At 38.7% G+C, this 15751-nt stretch overlaps 1 protein-coding gene across 1 annotated transcript in view; it reads right to left on the bottom strand.

The window, feature by feature from the left end:
* The window catches only part of ptpn3 (protein tyrosine phosphatase non-receptor type 3), a 125586-nt gene that overhangs the window by 66055 nt on the left and 43780 nt on the right, over window positions 1–15751 (bottom strand). Inside the window, exon 2 of the mRNA XM_088929442.1 lies at window positions 12163–12317. Within this exon, the coding sequence (XP_088785568.1) occupies window positions 12163–12300 (138 nt within the window). The 5' untranslated portion in view covers window positions 12301–12317. The remainder of the gene's footprint in view (window positions 1–12162; window positions 12318–15751) is intronic.

The raw sequence follows: 15751 nt of genomic DNA, 5'->3' as shown, positions 1-15751 counted from the left end.
TACATGTTTATATATATCAAGCAAGACAAGGGGTGAGCTTAGCTCCAAATTTCTGTCAGACACATTCATAAGGTAAAAGTCCAGGATCATCTTTTAATTAGCTTTTGATAGCCCCACTGTCTATTTGCTTCAGATGTGTCTGCTCACATTTTCTTCAGCAGATGCAATGACATTGTGAACAATATTCTGGTACGGCAAGGATCCAAACGGGTAAAGACGTGGTTAACCGTGCGCAAACCAAATTGCTGGACTGGCCATCTCAATCTACAGATCTTAAGCCGATTTGTGGTTTGAATTCAAGAAGTTCTCGAAGAGAAACCACAGGGACCAAAGGACCTAGAGCATGGTTAAAAATCCACCTTCAAAAGCGCAAGAACCTCAAAGCACACAATCCAAGCACCCCTACTTGGATAGAAAGACAGACGGGGACTCCATTATAATTTTAGCTATTTTTTGTCACTTTTTGCTGATAATATTTTATATTTATTGATGTAAATGACTAATAATTATGATATTTAAGTAGGTGATTAAAACAATAATAAACCTAAAGGATTACAAAAGTCACTATAAACATTGCACATACCTCAGTAATACAACTGGCCTGGGTGAGCAGCACACAGCTTTTCTATTCTTGGGGAGATGGAGGATGACAGACAGAGGCTTGGATCACTCTCTGGCTGGAGTCTTGAACCGTTTTTGTTTTTCAAGAAACCCAGGGCAGAAAATCCACTTTCACACCCAAAAAAAAAAACACGTTGTTGCTAATGGCACAAGGCTCCTCACTGCCTCTGTGCTCAGCTGGGGGAAATCCTTCAGGTAACAAATCCCGAACTGGATGAGAGACCTTGAGAGTCAATGTTCCTGTATATGCGGCCTGTGGAGAGTTCAGTTGATCGTGTTCAAGGGCTGTCACGTCTGAGGCTTCTGATGCATTTTCCTTAAAACATTACCCATGTTTTGTCCCGTTGCAAGTACTCGGCCTCCAAAAAGTACTTGTGAAATTGAAGATCAAGTGCCTCCAAGTGTCCAAGTATTGAGCTTGTCATCCAGGCTGCGAGTCTGCTCTATCACTAGCCATTACACTGTACTGTCCACTAATGAAAACATGGAAAACTTTCCTTCCACTGCTCACTGTTTCATCTTTCACACTGGATTTACGGTGTAACATGCAGTGTGTCCACAGTACTTGAAGTGCAACCTCTTTGAAGAGTGCAAGGAAGCCGCTTTTTACACCGCTCATAGCTCTTGCACCATAGGGTACACACTGTGACATGTTTTGCCCAGATTATTATCATTTAAAAAAAAAAAATCGAGCAATCATATAAAATTTCAGAACTTGTGCGTTCAGGTAGCTTTTTACAAAAGTTGTTCACAAATTTCACTGTCAACAATGCGAAAAGTTGTACACCTTTAGCAATATCAGTTGACGTCTCTGCAACGCCGCAACTAATTTGAGTTTTTGTATTAAATGTATTGTGACATTTTACGTCATTTTGTCAATTCTGCAAGCAATCGTTGTATCTGACAAAGGTACAGACAGTGTTTACTTATCATTGGCTGCCAGCAATATCAGTCTCTCTGGGATGGAATTTGTTTTACATTGAGCTATTCGCAGTTCCACTTGATAGGAAGCTTTGAGGGCATTCTGGCTCACCTTTGACGATTTTCTCATCAATGTCTGAAAGATTTTAGGCATTCCTGGAAATATCCTTGTTCCCGTTTTGTTTCACTGCAGCTTTGGTGGTTTCATACATTCATTTGACCGAGATTCTGAACAACTGACACATACGCATATGTCCTCTCCCCCAATTTCTTTGAAAGTAAACACATACCTAAGGTACTCTTCCATATATTTCCTCAGTTTCTCAGTTTTCTGTTTACCTTGGGCTGCTGGGAAACCTGCAGTTTCTTTTGTTTCACCAGTCTTTGATGAGGTGGGTGGTAGACCAGTGTTCTTGATTTAAGAAGCAATCCATTATCCCTTTAACAGCTGTCTTTCTTTTTCCCCCCATGTGCAATATTCACGAGTGAATATGGCCAATTACTATAGGTTGAATGCACTGACCAAATGATCCTATATGTTGATTTGTCAATGCAGAGGTGAAGATCAGGAACCTATGTATTACAGAGTGTTTAAGTAAGAGATAGCATGTTCAGAGTAAGAATAAAGCGTCTGATCCTTAGTAGTAGGTCGTAAAATGTATTATATATAGTTAATATATACAGTATATGTAATATAGTAGTTAATGTAATATATATAGTTAATATCCAGAACTATATTCCAGAAAAATTTCTCTTGCAAAAACATTTTTCTATGGACCCCCTGCAGTTCCTCCGCAGACCCCCTAATTGAATACATTTGCACTACAGGAGGAGTCTTGTCAGTGTAATCCTTGCCAGAGGATTCACAAAATCTTAACTACAGGGGTGTAAATAAAAATGAATGTTTTTAAATATATTTAATATTTAAATTATTTATGACAAATATTATTGAGCTCTGTGCAATGTTATTAAGATTACATTATGACTTTTTTTAATGCTTTAAGCGGGACTTACCAAATTTGAAAAAGCTTTTGACTTTTTTGTCCTGGTTTCAGGGTTATGAAATCGTAAGCTTTGGCCATTTTGCAATGCTAGATAGCAGGACATTCTAAAAGATGCTTTAATTACAGTTTGCCTTTATAAAGTCAGTTTGCAGACAGAGGTAAAGTTCATATATCCCTAAATTATTAATTGAAAACATGCACATTATACAAGCCACTGGTCCCATCTAAGTATTCAACATTGCTCACATTGAAAGCCAGGTTTGTCAACTGGATAGTATTTATTGCATAATGAGTATCCTTACACTGCTTGAGGAAGAGAAGGTAACCCAATATCACTGTGCCAAAGATCTTCTGTCTAGTGAAGGTCCCACAACATTGTCACTTTCAGGTATGCAAACAATTGAGGCTACTAAAGCACAGCTAATTCAAGCCTCAAAATTTTCTGTCAAACATATCACTGGGCCAAGTCCTGCCAACATACAGACGTACTGTAGCACCATTCTTGAGCTGTAGTTGCTGATGTTGAATGGGAGGACTGGAATAGGCACGACCTTGTGCTAGCCGGCTTTATGATGCTCATAGTCAGTCTTCTTATATCAGTGGCTGCTTTTACAAATTTGTCCAGCATTTCTTGCAATGCAAGATATGAGTGTGCTTTAAGTGGTGTACTTTCAGCATACGATAACTAGCTTACACTTGTCTTGCTGATCCTGGATTTCCATTTTTACCAGATGAGACACACTGCAAGTCTGCTATAAATCCATAAAGGGCAGTTCAAATCCACACAAATCTAATTGAAAAACAGTACAGTTTTCTAAGCAAACTAACAGAATAAAACTGACAAGAGGTGGTTGTGAATTAGAGCAATTAGTAGTATAAGTGAGGAGAGAGAAGTGATGATTCTTCCACTTAGAGGAGGAGAAGGAAAAGAAGGAGGAGGCCTCTATAACAGTAATTACTATGCTCAGAAAAAAATACATGAGATCTACGAATTGAAGGGGATATTTGACCAATGTGCTGCTTTTTTGGAAAGAGGGGTCCACAGTAAAGAATGACACACTTTTAGTTTATTTTGGTCCTCTACAAAAACACTGGAAAGCACTGGAGGAGTGAAAATTACTCATAACAAAAATTAAAATGTCAATTGAGCTGTATGAGTAAAAGAATAATGAATGCCGCCTAATATGCCTGAGATAATTAATTATAGAATGTACTTAATCCTGAAATGCAAACGCATGTCTCTCATAGGTTGAACAGTATCATATGAGAAGTTGCCTCAAATTGCTCAGATATCAAGGTTAAAGGCAGAAAATTATTTGCCTTAAGACTTGAGCCATAATTGCTGTCCCTTCAATTAGTATTCAATTAATTTCAGGTCAAAAGCTTTAGTCATCACTCATCACCATTACCACTAAAAATGTGAAATATCTCCAATGTCACAGTGGTTCACAGGGTGATGCAGGCCTCCAGCTATCACATTTAGAAAATCATCTTAAATTCATTATCCCTTGTTAAGCTATATTATTACAGAAGCCTCCATAAATGGGCCTAAGCCTAGTGGAAGTGTAATGAATATAAACTTCGGGTAGCTTCATTCATACAACAATCTTGTAACAAACAAATTAGGAACACATACAAGGGGAGGATCTGATGCAAAGGGAATAAAACATCTTCCTTGTCGGATAATTAACATTGTTACAATCATCATCAGAACAATGTTTTGCATGGTCCCGAAAAAATGCTGAAAAACTAAAAACTGACCAAAGCTCAACGACCCTTGAAAGACTTAAGACGGCGTCACACAACACAACTTCTCCTAGGTTTTTCAGTCGTAGACTTCATTTACACAATCCTAAGAAAATCACAGCGAGTTGTAGAGAGTCGCAGCGTGTGCTCCCATTACCGTCAGTTGTATAGTGTGACACCCCCACCGTCTCAGCCCCTATGACTCGCTGCGACTCGCTACGATGAAATCAAACAGGTCTGATTTTCTCGTAGCGAGTGGCAAGTTGTAGGGGTGGGCTCTTGTGTCTGTGACAGTCAATAGCCAATGAGCGCTCAACCGGAAATACAATGCATACAATGCTGCTGCAAGGAAAGAAGACCCTCTAGGACAGAAAAGGCAGCGAGATTCAGCAACTCCAGTCGTTAAATTTGACATGCTCTCTGACTATAAGTCGTGTCTAGTCCTGTAGTGTGACAAAGGCTTAACAGTGCTGCACTTTTCCTTGCAAAAAAATCAGACTGCTCACCATATTGACAGGCTTAGGGGACTGGTCTTCTTGGCCTGGTATGACCTTTTTCCCCCCAAATTGAAAAGTAAGACAGTACCTTTTTTTTTGTTGCAATGATATAGTACACTTTTAACACTCTCCTGTAACACGTCATTTTGGACATTGCCATGGTTATTACATAATGAAAATTTGACGTTTATGTGAAAATGCATGTTTTCCATAATATTCAGCAAGTCTTGGAAATTTGTCAAGGCAGATCTAACATGTCTCCTGTGTTTTGGAATAGCTGCAGGAGTGTTCATTAAATGGAACTGCAGACTAAACTGTTTAAACATAGTCCCTCTTAAATCTGTCAGATCAGAAGAGCTCAAGGAAAGGAGCAGAAAGCCTAACAAGCCGTAAACTTTCCAAAATCTTGCCTTCTTGCATTTCGATAAGAAACGATTGAGGAGACTGAAATTTGCCCATTTTAAGGAGTGCCCTTTGAAATTTTTAAAGAAATGTAAGTATGTAGTATAGAGCATAGATGTAAGAAATCAAACTATTTAGAATACGCTCAGGTGTGTCTTGTTGGGTGCTTTATGATTGAATGTTGTGAGAGGAGTGCATGGTACACAAGCACAAAGCAATATAAAAGACATTCCATTACCTCCCCAATTATCTGTGTGAAACATGGGTAGTCAAATGATATGGACATGACTTCTAAATGTAACTATAGCACTGCAGCCATTCAAAAGGTGAAACATTAAACGAGTGAGCTTTTCAAACAGCTTTTCAGGTACGTATGCTTTGGTTAAATCATTTTTCAAGAAACATCTTCTTCAATTACAAGAGAGGGGAGATCCATACTTTGCCTTATTCTTTGCAAGAATGACCAAAGAAGGATTTTGCAATTTGGACATTCAGCTTAACTCAAAAGGTGCAACACATTAATGCTTCAAACATTATACACATAAGCAGCAGGAAAAGACTCTGACAGGGCAAAGCTACAGAAAGGCTTATATTTCGATGAGCAATCAATCTCCCACTCTTTACAGTTCACATTTAGCAGCCCAAAGCTTGCCAAGCTATTAATTTACTACTAACCATTCATATCCTTTCAAAGTTTCAAAAGACAACTGATTCATGGTTCCACCACGTTTCCCTCCAGTATAGATGATTGACTCTCCTCGCCTATCAATTATGCATGGCAACTGCTTTTTCATACAATTTAAAAGCTGAGTATCAGAGTAGTGTGGTATTCCTTCAAATAGGATGCCTTGATGTCCCATATTGGGGGAAAACAGGTTAAAACAATCCATCTGTTGTCAAGTTGTGTACTTAATTCAGCTACTAATGGTCTGGTCACAAGGCTCTGACAGTTACTGTGAGGTGCTATTTCTCAGGCATGCGAATATGTATGTCCACGGCACGTACAACGACATGCAATACATTTGTCCCTTCTGTGATATTCCTCAAGCCAAGGAAACAGAGAAACTCATAAATAAAGTATCAGAACACAAAAGAGCTTTGGTACAAGCCCGGTCAACTGAAATAGTTTAGTCACAGAACACTGGCATTTATGCATTAAATTTTAATATAACTTTTACAAAAAAAATATTTGTTTTTTGAATAAGATGGAGAATACAACAAGTCCTAAAATAATTGTACTGTGCATCCAGCATATGCTCTAGGACAAGCTGAAAGCTAATCATCTTGCTGAATCGTGTTTTATGACTCAGGTATTTAGTGCTGCAGCTAGTCTCTTATTCCATTTCATTTAACACTGCATAAAGCAGTGAATGGAAATGCTGCTAGTGCAACCGCCTTCCAAATCGAAATACAAAATGTATGCTAAAAAAGCCATATCATCAATAATGAAGGACTGGGTCAAGGATAGTTGGCTTAGAGCATTCTTGTTGCTGAAAAGCATGATTGCCCAGATTCTCCAGCTGAAATCCAATATTCATTCAGCTCTCTTTCACAGCAGTGAAGTATCTCAGTAACCCAAATCCAGAAGTCCACATCGTTACACATCTAAGCAGCTAGATAAAGAGGCTATAACAATACTCACTATCGACCACACTTCTGTATTAAACAGAAAACTCTCTGCTACACTGGATGCCACAGGCTGGCTGACCTGCAAAGAGCTGATAATGGACAGCTAGTGTCCGAGGCTCTGATGTTAACATGTACAGTAGCCATGCAGGGTCTTGCTGGGAGTCTCATTTGATACAAACCGCCTTAAGCTTCCTAAGTCTCTCCATCCCAGGATAACTCATTTTATCTCTGTAACCATGCATTCTGTACAATTAAGGTGACAAGGCCCACAGCTGCTTTTAAACGCCTTTCAGAGGAACTATTTTTGGAGCTCTGTTGAAGCCAGGACTGGTTTAGACGTGTGGGAAAACTGCGGACCCCCCACCCCACCCCCACCCCCCTTGACAGGAGGAGCGCTGAATCAAACAAAAACAAGCCCTTTCAGGAACACTGCACTCCAATCGTGAGGGCAGAGCACACTCACTCAAAAAAAGGGAACAGGAAAGATTAAAATAATGGTATGTTATGCTACACCCTGTCACCTTTTGCACGGTCTGTTTCTTTGTACAAAGTAACATGAGACGTACAGTATGAGCAGCTATTGTAGTGTTGAGTGTTTTGGGGCTTAAGACATTTCAGTTTTGTTTGATGTTTAGATCTGAACTCCCCCCCCGTAAAGGACAGACTGCTATCGCTTCTATAAAAAATTTAAAAAATGCATCCATTACTGAATTTAGCGTTTTCTGTACTTATTTTCTGGTGGAAGGTAATGATGCTTTATGGTGCATACAATTTTTGCAGTATGTGCCAGAGTCCTGTGTCTTGTTTCTACACTGTAATCTAAATGTACAGGACTGCAGTACTGTGCTTGCTTCCCTATGCCCTCCATTGCCATGAAAGCAGGGCAGCTGATACTTCTAATGAATGCACAGTCATTCTGAAACTTGCCACACAGTTCATTACAATGCTAGTGCAAGACTGAACTGAACTGGGATAAAGTGCATCAGTGAACCAGCTGCAACAGTGCACATGATACAGACTAGACTCAACATTTTCTCAATCACTGCCCAAATACAGTCAAACATACCAGTTAAAAGCCAATAATTTCATTTATTTCACCCAGCCCCTGAATAATTTGTTATTCTCACCAAAAATAAACCATTTGAAATCTGGTGAAAAGATTCTAAAATCCAACAGTTCTACAATGCTTTTTTAAAAAAGATCATTTTAACATAACATTATTAGGAATTTTTTTATTGTATCATAATATGAATGTGAGTCCCTTATCAAATAACAGCAAAAAAAAAACCTTGACACTGAAAATTAAGATTCATGGGATTTGAGAGGGATACAGGCCTCTACTAATGTCACACAATCCTATACTAAATTCTGATCCTCAAGTGCGTTCTAAAGCTATTACAAAATGTTGTTATTCTGGTGACAGCATGTCAGAACGTACTTTGTAAATGCAGACAATTCAGCCCAAAATAAAATCTTTTCTCATGCATTTGTAGACAGGTTTAAATCTCGGAGGAAAACAACTTTATTCTTTTCTCTACAAAACCATTTTAAAGCACATTGTTTTGGCAGGCTTCAAACACATCACTAAAATTTGAGGTGAGTAGAAAGCACAGGATCATTGTGTGTAAAAAGAATGAATTTTGTACAGTATACAAAAGGCATGAAGCTCACTTCCAACAAATGTTAGAAAATAGGAATGAAACTTTCATTTATATATTCTTACTCTTCCAAAAACTCTAGAAAAAAATGTTCCAGTAATGCAATTTTCCTGCTAAAGAACACTGAAAGTCAGATTTTATTGGGGATAACTACAGAGGCAGAAATTAAAGAGCCATTCGCACTGCAAAAATGGTTTTGATCATGTCTGTCCAAGGAAACTTACACCACCTGTGACTGTAGCCTTTCCCCTGTCCACCAAGGAGTTTATAAGGTCACTTCTAAGATTCGGCAGGTGCTGTCTGACCACTTCATTCCAGAGTGAAACTTTATACCATCACACTGCCGACTTCGTAAACCTGACTTTATTCTTTTGCTTCTCAAAGCACAGTAGCTGTCTCTGGGTATTATCACCCTCTAGACAGCTGCATGTGTGAGAATGACTGAATGCATTTTCTCACACAATCAGTTGCTCTCAAACGGACGTCTGAGAACTCCTGCAGACCCTGAAGAAAAAACAATGTTTGTGATGGAAAATATAGTGGGCAAAATCAGCATTCATAATACTGTTTAAACAAAGTTAAAACAAAGGGCTGGTTTAAGGCTTTATTTTTTGTTCTATACAAGTTCAATAAAACATTTCCCCATCACACATGTCAGTGTGAGTGTCATATGTGGTGACATATCATATATTGTAAGCAAAAAATATTTTAACAGAAACCCCAATTTTCTCTGAGCAACCAAGGACAGGTTACCAGGACAGATTGAATTGTGTTGCAAGTGCTCTCATTATAAAGATAATAAGCAGTTATAGTGCTGCGGAATAGTTCTGCCGACAGTGGCTGCTCCCTGACCTTCAGTGCCCAATCAGAGAACTGTCTTAGCAGAGCAAGATTTTCACACTGGGCCACAAATTACAGAAACCACTTGCAATTTAAAGAAAACACATGGAAACTAGACTTTTCAAATAAAAGAAAATCTTACAGGCCAAATTAAATAATATCTGATGTTTTGTATTTTAACTAAAATTGACTGAAGTAATCCATTATATAAATTTGTCTTTATTAGTTGAATCTATATAAACATCCAACCATTCACTTTATACTGTATTTCAGGGGAGCCAGGGAGCCTGAGCCAATCCCAGCAAGTAACATGGCAGGATACACTCTGGATGGGATGCCAATCCATTGAAGGGCACACACAGACGCACATGCACACCGTGGCCAGTTTTCCCAGAAGCCAACTTCCCTACCAGTTTATCTTTGGACTGTGGGGACAAAAACAGAAGAACACCCACACAGACACAGACAAAACATTGTGTTTCTATTCTTCTCTTTTCAGCATGGACTAAACCTTTACTTGTTCCTTTACAGGGAATACATACTGTATGAACTCCATCAAGATTGCACCCCAGGTCCAGAATTGGGCCCCAGTACTGCGAGGCAGCCAATGCTAACCACTGTACCACCTTGCCTCTGGGAATCATCAATTCCCTGATATCTTTTCCTGTTTACTTCCAGGTAGAAGCAGTTTTCCTATCACAGATCTTGCATCACTATACAAGCTCCATGCAGATAGCATCCCAGATCCGGTCTTGAACCCAGGGCCCAAGCAGTGCTAACCAGTACACCACTGTGCTGTCCCACTATATAAATATAGATAATTTAAATATGTCTAGACATGAAGTTTATTGCTTTGTTTTGAGGATTCATGTTGCCTGGAGGAAGATGTGTACATACATACTATATTCATACATCCATACAGATCCAACTCTTCATTTACCCTACCAATGTCTATGGTGACAAAGGACATTAAAGATTTTGTTTCTGGCTTACACCAACCTGGTATTCAAACTTGCATGATCAGTTTTTTGTATGCCGTGTTACTTAATCAAAATATTGAACACCAACACACATTCGAAAGACGAATTAGAAAAAACATGCAAACATACCAGTTTCAAGAACTTCATATCAACCAATATAGAGTAGCAAGTGAAACAACAGTATCCTTGGTGCCATCACATCTGCTCTGGCTTGCATTGTCAGAGTGTCTTTATTTTCAATCTACACAAAGGCTTAGTTTACAAGTAAGACCATAAAAACCTCTGACAACCACAAGGAGGCAGTGTTTAACAGACTCCTTGAAAGCTCTGACAAATTCAAAACCTTGCATCCATCTGTCAATTCAAATCTGACACTTAAAACTCTCAGAAATGTCTGTAGAGTGTTGGTATAGAGAAGCCATAGTGTGAAAGTCCTTGCTTCTTTTGAACTTTAGTACATTACTAGAGCTAAAAAACATATTTAAAGAGGACTTTTTGCACAACAGTTGCTAAGTCTCAGCATGTAACATCTGAAATGAAACAAGACACACTGGTAAGTCTTTAGAATTTCGTGCACTGGTGTGGGATAGATTCCCATTTCCATAATCCCATCTCCCATCCAGCCTACATAGTTGAATAATAACGCTGACGTGACCTTTAGCATGCTGCTCTAGGCATCTGACCCAGAAGCTGCAACATTAACATTTCCACCAGCTTTCTTGTCGTAAAGACACTCTAATTTCAAGATTATTAGCAGGGTTTAAGTCAGTTATGGCATAAAGATTTAAGAAGTAATGAAAATGTCATGTTATGAGAATTAGATAGTTTATCAAAATTAAACAGAAAAGAAAACCGCTGGGCAAATCTTTGCAAAATCCACACAACCTACATGTTGCACCCAAGTAATTAATCATAGAAACTCCCTGTAATGTAAACCGATTTGTTTGCATCATAAACAATTTACCTTTTACTGCTATGGAGCCATTAATCAATCCATTAACCACGTGAGAATAGAACAGGAGACGGGGGAAAAAGGAAAGGTTTGCTGGAGGGGATGGGTGTAAATTTCGGTTGGGTTTACAGCAATAAAGCTTTTAAACCTGTGGCATGTGAGTAAGAGGTTTTAAACATGATTTATGTGATGAAAGTAGTGAGTTAAGGTGTTATAATGTTGGAACCAAGCAAAAACATATATTTTCTAACAGATTAGAGCAAACTAAAATTTTTTAACAGCTCTCAAGCCTTAAAAAGGCTCAAGTCAGAGGTACTCTTTCAGTACAAATAACATTAGGGTCAATATGAAATCGGGATAACAAAACAAACTACTTGAGCATGCTTAAATTCAAATGTGTTGAGCAGAAGAAATAGCAAAAAACAGATGAAGCAGCAATATCTTATTAAAGCAGGCTATTATAGCTAAATTAGAGAACAGCAATTCACTTTCGTAAATGCATCCAGCTCTACAACGCAACTACCAAACTGAGCCTGTCTTCTGCAAAAATAGGTAGCTGGTTCGCGTGAAGACCGTACCATGCTGTCCTAAAGGTTTCAAGTCACCCAGTTCAAGTTTAAAATGCACTTAAATTGCCTCCAAAGCCAGGATCAATAGAACTATAATTGATACTTTTTCATTGAACAATAAGATCATTTTTAATTACCTCATCAAACAAGACCAAGATGGTGATTTGCTGTTATTGTAGGACTTGTTATAAAACAGATGACAAAGAGAGATTTAGAGATTAAATGATCCCCCAAGAAACTGGGTTACAGTGGTATAACAAAGTTCCAGTCCTCATCATCTCCCCACCCATAGTCAGATCAGTTTTTCCAGGTGAATTGTGAAGGCTGGAGCTTAGGCACTTACACTGATTTTGAAGCTCTGGACAGTGCCATCCAGGAAGTGCACATTGCAGATGACCTCTGACCTATTCTTGTCCTTTGGCAGCTCCGATACCCGTATGTTGCTGATCCTCCCGCCTAACACGCGAAGCCTGGAGGTCATCACTGTGGACAAGCCGCCTGCGCAACAGACAGAGAAAAGGAACACTTTTTAGACAAGCTGAGGAATCGTTTATTACATAGCAGGATTCCTTAAAAAATAATTAGTAATTCTTCAATCACTTCTTTCTGCTCCTGAGAGGAGTACAAAACCTGGAACAAGGCATTTTCTGATGATTATAAGCTCCCAGTACACATTGGGACGAAGGGACGCAGTTGCATATACGCATTTTAATCATACAAACCAATTTAACAGAACACCATTTAAATTGAAAAGTATGGATGTAAAAACTGAAGTACCATAAACACAGAATCTTTTGTTACAGAAACTTGGTCAAACACTTTATGGTTAAACATGGAATTTGGTTCCCTGTGCATGCAAAAGAGTTTTTCTGTAAGCTGCAAAACCAATTTTCATAGACTAGAACAACTGTGTTTTCAACAAACGCACATATATTCTCTGATCTCATTCCCAGTGACACAGCTCATTCATCACACAACTTCAGTTCTGTCCTCTACAGATCTTACAGTCTCATTCAAACCCAATTTGAGTCATCTCCCTAGCGGTTAATTAAGGATGGAAAAAAAAAAGTCAAGTAACAGCAACATTACAATGAGTGCTTCAAGAAAAGCTTTCCAGATTGCCTGTCATTAAGTGCATAATTATTTAGCAAAATTTATATTATGACGTCAGCCCAAAAATCAAGCTAAACAATTCTTAATCACATTATAAAACCTAGCTCAATCATTTTTTTTTTTAAGTTGAGTACTTGTAATGAGATCCTTAGTTAAGATAAAATTAATGACAAGTACTGTTTTATATGGTACGCACACTGAGGACTTTAAGTATTAACTGTGAGCACATATGTATAACTTTCCTTTGATAAATTTTGATTACTTTTTTGGATTAAAAATTAATTAAAAAAAATCTATGTTCACTTTGTGCTTTACTGTCCAAAATGTTGTATATAACTATACCATTTATTCTATTCCACAGTTAAATACACATGTAGTTCTATTTCCTTTCTTGAAAAAACATGATGAACATGGTATAGCTCCTTGGATAGAACAGTGCCATTAGAATGCTGTTCTCTCCTTCATCGCTGTTCTCCTTCAAATCCTCCCCCCTGTCCCTCTTTCTCTTGTCACATTCAAATTTCATATCTTAAGTAAACTCATTTAACTTCGCCTTTTAGCCTTGTACTCTACTGCTGTCTAGGTTCTCTTATTTATTTTGTTGACAGATGACTTCCCTCCCCTCTCCCTCTACACATGGGGATCTTGCTTGGCGATTTCAACATCCACCTTTCCAAACACTTCCTCAGCTGGGCTTCTTCCCCTCTTGCACACTCTCGACCTCTCCCTCTCTGTTGGGTCTCATCTTCTTCAAGGAGTGACCTTCTTCCCTCCGTCTGTCTATTCTGTTAATTCTTCAACGTCTTGGTCTTCCAGCTGCTCCCTTAATATAATATGAACTTACCTACAGTACCTGCATAGTCTTATCTCTTTTTACTTCATCCCATGACACCCTCTGTTCACTCACTTCTCACCCTGTCTACTCTTCCCTTTCACATTCCTAAGCCAGAACTGAGCTGCACTCATGTGAAAAGATATCTATACTACCAGTCTGGGATATCCATCACTCTTTATCAACCTTCATTTGCCTCTTCAGCACTTGCCTCTGACAAATTTTCCTATTCTGAACCCAGTCCTATAATCAACAATCTTACTGAGCTTTTCTCCTCCATCTTATCTGATGACTATCTCCTCTAAAATCTCTGACATTCACAAGCTCCAAAATTTCCCAAACTTCCAACTCCTCCCTCAATCACTAACCCACACCCTCAGCCTACTCACTACCCACTTGCTCCTATTTCTCTCACTGGTGCTCCCTCCTTCACACCCTTCTCTGACTCAGACACTTCCTCCTTCCACCAGAACTATCACTTGAAATCGGTATCCTCTTCCCACTCATCTCTTCAAAACTAGTCTCTCATCTGCTTCCCTCTTCTTCCCATTTCTTTAATATTCCTGTACTTTTGTACTGATTTAATTCATTTTCATTAATATGAAACAGGTTTGCATCACCTCTTAAAAAACAGCCTAGTCCCCCATCTTCCGAATATTTCAAGCATGTGGTAGACCTCAAACTCTCTCCTTTCCTAATGCATCTTGATTCTCTCATCTGGCATTTGCTCGGTACAGTAGACAAAGTGCTCTCCTCTCCATTACAGATTCTTCACCCAACTCATCCTGCTTCCTCTTTCTTCATTCTTGACTGCTTTGCTACCCTTAAGATTGGATAACTATTATCCCGTCATCTACTGATCAAGACCTTTATAATGTATACTTGCATATACTAGGACTTCTAGTAGACTTGTGTCCCACAGTCTTGTCCTGTGTCCCCTACCTTTCTTTCTCTAGATTCCTGATATTGCTTCTTAAATAACTTTTGCAAGATCTGCTTCTATATCAACCTGTTCTACAAAACTATTAGCCTTGGGACTTTCCCGCTAATACTATTATAATTCCCTTTTGGCCAGACTCCCTGCCAATGACACCCGCCCACTGCAGCACATCCAGCAATCTGTGGCTCACCTCTTCGTTTCTCTTCTTAGCTTTTCACATGTAATGCTTTACACCAGGGCCACCTATTGCATTCGATTCAAACTCAGAGGCTTCCCCCTACAGTTCTCTCCACTTCCTGCTCTTTTGGCAAATATTTCATTCCTTTTTTCTGTTTTTTTACCTTCCAGAGGACTTCATTCTCAATCTTCGGTGATGGAATGAACTACCCAGACAAAGCAGAAGTGCTCGATCCCTGACCACCTTTTGAAACTTGACACAAGATCCATCTTGGATCTATATTCATACCTACAGGGTGTTTACATTACTGCTCTGCAATTAAACTGTCTGTATACCGTGACATTTCTAACCATTTCAATACTTTGCATGGCACGTGACATTTGCTTTTTCAGTTGAAAGTTTAAAAAGTTTCACTTCATTATATCTGCATATAAATTACATTGGAGTTCCAATCTTTAAAACAGGTGTGAAAATCATTAATGGGGACATGTAGTGACAAATCAATCCCTACGGATTCTTCTCATTTTCACATCTCAATCCCACGACAGAAGAAATCTTCAATAGAAAGACCATTACATCAGCTTTTTAGAGTGAGGTAAGAAATGTCACAAACCGAAGGTGGAAAAGTAAACCATCCCACGCGAGCAATTGTTAACTCACTGATCGAAGAACCTCTTCAAGATCTTAGTAAATCAGTAGCCCTTAAATATCCCAAAGCAGTAGTTTCTCATGCATTTAACTTCTTCTTGTACTCATTCCTTCATCGACTTTGTATACATACTGCACATATAATACTGCAGATCTCCTGTTCTGCCTCTCCTTCATCTGAAGTATAGGCTAGAATGAAGTTCAATTAATACATCTGAAGA

The sequence above is a fragment of the Atractosteus spatula genome, chromosome 12, assembly GCF_055471065.1.
Source record: "Atractosteus spatula isolate fAtrSpa1 chromosome 12, fAtrSpa1.hap1, whole genome shotgun sequence".
In the NCBI taxonomy this organism is placed as follows: domain Eukaryota; kingdom Metazoa; phylum Chordata; class Actinopteri; order Semionotiformes; family Lepisosteidae; genus Atractosteus; species Atractosteus spatula.
Note: the sequence above shows the minus strand (reverse complement) of the source record. Positions and strands in the feature narration are given on the sequence as shown.